At 54.4% G+C, this 2,952-nt stretch overlaps 1 protein-coding gene across 1 annotated transcript; it reads left to right on the plus strand.

The window, feature by feature from the left end:
* The first annotated feature begins 1,699 nt into the window (after positions 1-1,699).
* On the plus strand, positions 1,700-2,918 carry LOC119345539 (peroxidase 2-like). Its single transcript, XM_037615573.1, has one exon. It carries the CDS (start codon positions 1,804-1,806, stop codon positions 2,779-2,781), a length of 978 nt encoding a protein of 325 aa, XP_037471470.1. The 5' UTR covers positions 1,700-1,803; the 3' UTR covers positions 2,782-2,918.
* Positions 2,919-2,952: the final 34 nt, after the last annotated feature.

The following is a 2,952-nucleotide window of genomic DNA, read 5'->3' on the forward strand; positions in this document are numbered from 1 at the left end:
CTATCCAAAATACGGGGCAATCCGGGACGTTAGTCAGGCCACCCCGACCTCACATATATCCCCTTTGATGAATCCTCCACTTTCTCCATCCTCTCCTCTTCCCAATCCGTTCCATGGTGGACGACTGCAGCGGCTTCGGCTCTAATGGCGACAAGAGCGGCATCGATGGGGCCGCTCACCGCATTGCTTTGCGCCGCTCCCGTCTAGATCAGGGCGGCAGCAACGGAGGCAACTCAGAAGCAACACGCCATCCCACTTCGCCCGCCGTTGAAATCCAGGTACGCCACTCGGCTGCTATCCTGTCCATTCTACATCCGGAGAGCGTCTACGGGCACCATTGGGTGCTTATGCCCTCGCCGGCGCCGAGCCGGTCGAGGATGCTCGAATCAGAGGCGCGGGTCGCACGGCGCGAGTGGCAATGCACGAGAAAGGCCATGGCAGCGGGCGACGCATGCGAGGCGCCGGGCACTCGCGCGCACCGGTCGATCCCGACTTCGCGCTCATTGCGTTCGTCCTCCGGCGCTCCCTGACAATGATGGAGACGGATGTGCGGCGGCTGCGGCGGAAAAACGCCAAAACACTCTGGCTCGCTATCGATCGAGCTATCGGAGCGCGAGGCCTCGGCGAAGGCGGTGAGGCACGCCAAGGAGAGGAAACACTTGCTCCGGAGGCTTGCTGGTGGTCACATGGAGCCGTCGAACGACTCCGACGATGGCTCAAGCTCCGACAACGACGACGACTACCCTCGGGCGACCTACGTCTACACCGAAGGCCAAAGCAGTACCGCCGACCGCAAGGGGAAGGGGCAGCGAGGAAATGGTGATTTCCTTCTCCCTTCTCTGTTAAATTAAGTTTTTTATCGTATGTTTAGGATACTGTCCCATTGAAACTACATCTTTTGGTTGTTCGATGATCGTTTATACTACAATTATGCCTGTTTCAACTAGATAACTCGTGTTAGTTCGTTGATGTACGTAGATTTATTTCGTACGTGCATATGTTGCATGGATATGAGAGACCGAATTTGTGATACGCGAATGCGGACACACCTAAATGAGGGGTGCTTGCTCACTGTTCACGAACACGACCGGACGTGCCCACAGACGTTTGAGAAGCCGGATTTGCCAAGTCCGCCCTGTAGATGCTCTTAGGTCCTCACACCATGTCACGGGCCGACCAACAAAGCAATCCAACGGGGTTGTAGCCTGCGAGTTAGTTGGCTCTACATAAGTCAAAGGCCAAACAGAGGTGGTACAAAAGTTTGTTTACAAAGAGCTCACATTGTATTTCCATTCGACTCACTCGTCACCCACACATGCATACTCTAGGAGCAACCAACATATGATACAACACAAATATGTAGTCCATATTAGAATATTTAAAAAAAATATACTATTTACGAACGGAGGGAGAAATGAAGAGAGAGAAAAAGAAAGAGACGAATTCTCTCGATCATTGAAGAAAACATAGGGTTAAATTCAGCTAATCCAGCAGCCTCCATATTCTATAACAGCTAGATCACTGCATGCTGATCAATTATTACTCCACTAATTGCGATGCATGTGCATGACATACATCCATCTAACAATGTCAATGTCAAGTTGCTATAGCCCACATCCATTGTTTATCAAGTGCACCATGGATTGGAACTCTTGCATGCATGTATAAGTAGCCCCTCCACTCCACATACGAACTCCATCACGCCATCCCATCTGCTCCTATAGCCCACATCAAATCACACACTCTCTGGTACACCGTACACATCGGCTAAATTCATTAAGAGCTAGCTTGAGAAGAGAGGCAATGGCCGCAGCTTCCCTTAAGCTTTCTGTTGCGCTGGCATGCGTACTGCTGCTGTCGTCGTCGGCGTGCCATGGCCTGGAGGTGGGTTACTACAAGAAGACATGCCCCCGAGTGGAGGCCATCGTGAGGGACGAGGTGAAGAAGTTCGTCTACAAGAACGCCGGCATCGGCGCCGGCCTCATCCGCATGTTCTTCCACGACTGCTTCGTCCAGGGATGTGATGGCTCCGTCCTCCTCGACCCGACGCCGGCCAACCCGCAGCCCGAGAAGCTGAGCCCTCCCAACTTCCCCAGCCTGCGTGGCTTCGAGGTGATCGACGCGGCCAAGGACGCCGTCGAGAAGGCGTGCCCCGGAGTGGTCTCGTGCGCCGACATCGTCGCCTTCGCCAGCCGCGACGCAGCCTACTTCCTTAGCAAGATGAAGATCAAGATCAACATGCCGGCGGGCCGCCTCGACGGCCGCGTTTCCAATTCCACGGAGGCCCTGGACAACCTGCCGCCACCATTCTTCAACCTCGACCAGCTCGTCGCCAGCTTCGCCGCTAAGGGCCTCAGCGCCGAGGACATGGTCGTGCTCTCCGGCGCCCACACCATCGGGGTCTCCCACTGCTCGTCCTTCGTCTCCGACCGCATCGCCGTCACCTCCGACATCGACGGTGGCTTCGCCAACTTCCTGAGGAGGAGGTGCCCCGCCAACCCGAGCACGGCCAACGACCCCACGGTGAACCAAGACGTGGTGACCCCCAACGCTCTCGATAACCAGTACTACAAGAATGTCCTCGCACACAAGGTGTTGTTCACGTCCGACGCCGCCCTTCTCACGACACCGGCGACGACACAGATGGTGCGCGACAGTGCCAACATCCCCGGGCAGTGGGAGGCCAAGTTTAACAAGGCCATGGTCAAGATGGGAGCCATCGATGTGAAGACCGGCAAGCAAGGCGAAATCAGGAGGAAGTGCAGGGTCGTCAACCACTGATCGATCCATGAATCATCACGGTGTTGCGTTATTTATTCGTTTGTGCGCTTTAGTTTTGCACTGCCTGAGGTCATCTACTTGTGATTTTCGTTCAATTTTCACGCATGTACTGTAATTGGTTGTTTTGACTGTTCAAATTCTTTGGCTGCTTAATTATTGGTGATGCAGTTA

Source organism: Triticum dicoccoides, unplaced genomic scaffold (assembly GCF_002162155.2).
Source record: "Triticum dicoccoides isolate Atlit2015 ecotype Zavitan unplaced genomic scaffold, WEW_v2.0 scaffold24879, whole genome shotgun sequence".
NCBI lineage: Eukaryota > Viridiplantae > Streptophyta > Magnoliopsida > Poales > Poaceae > Triticum > Triticum dicoccoides.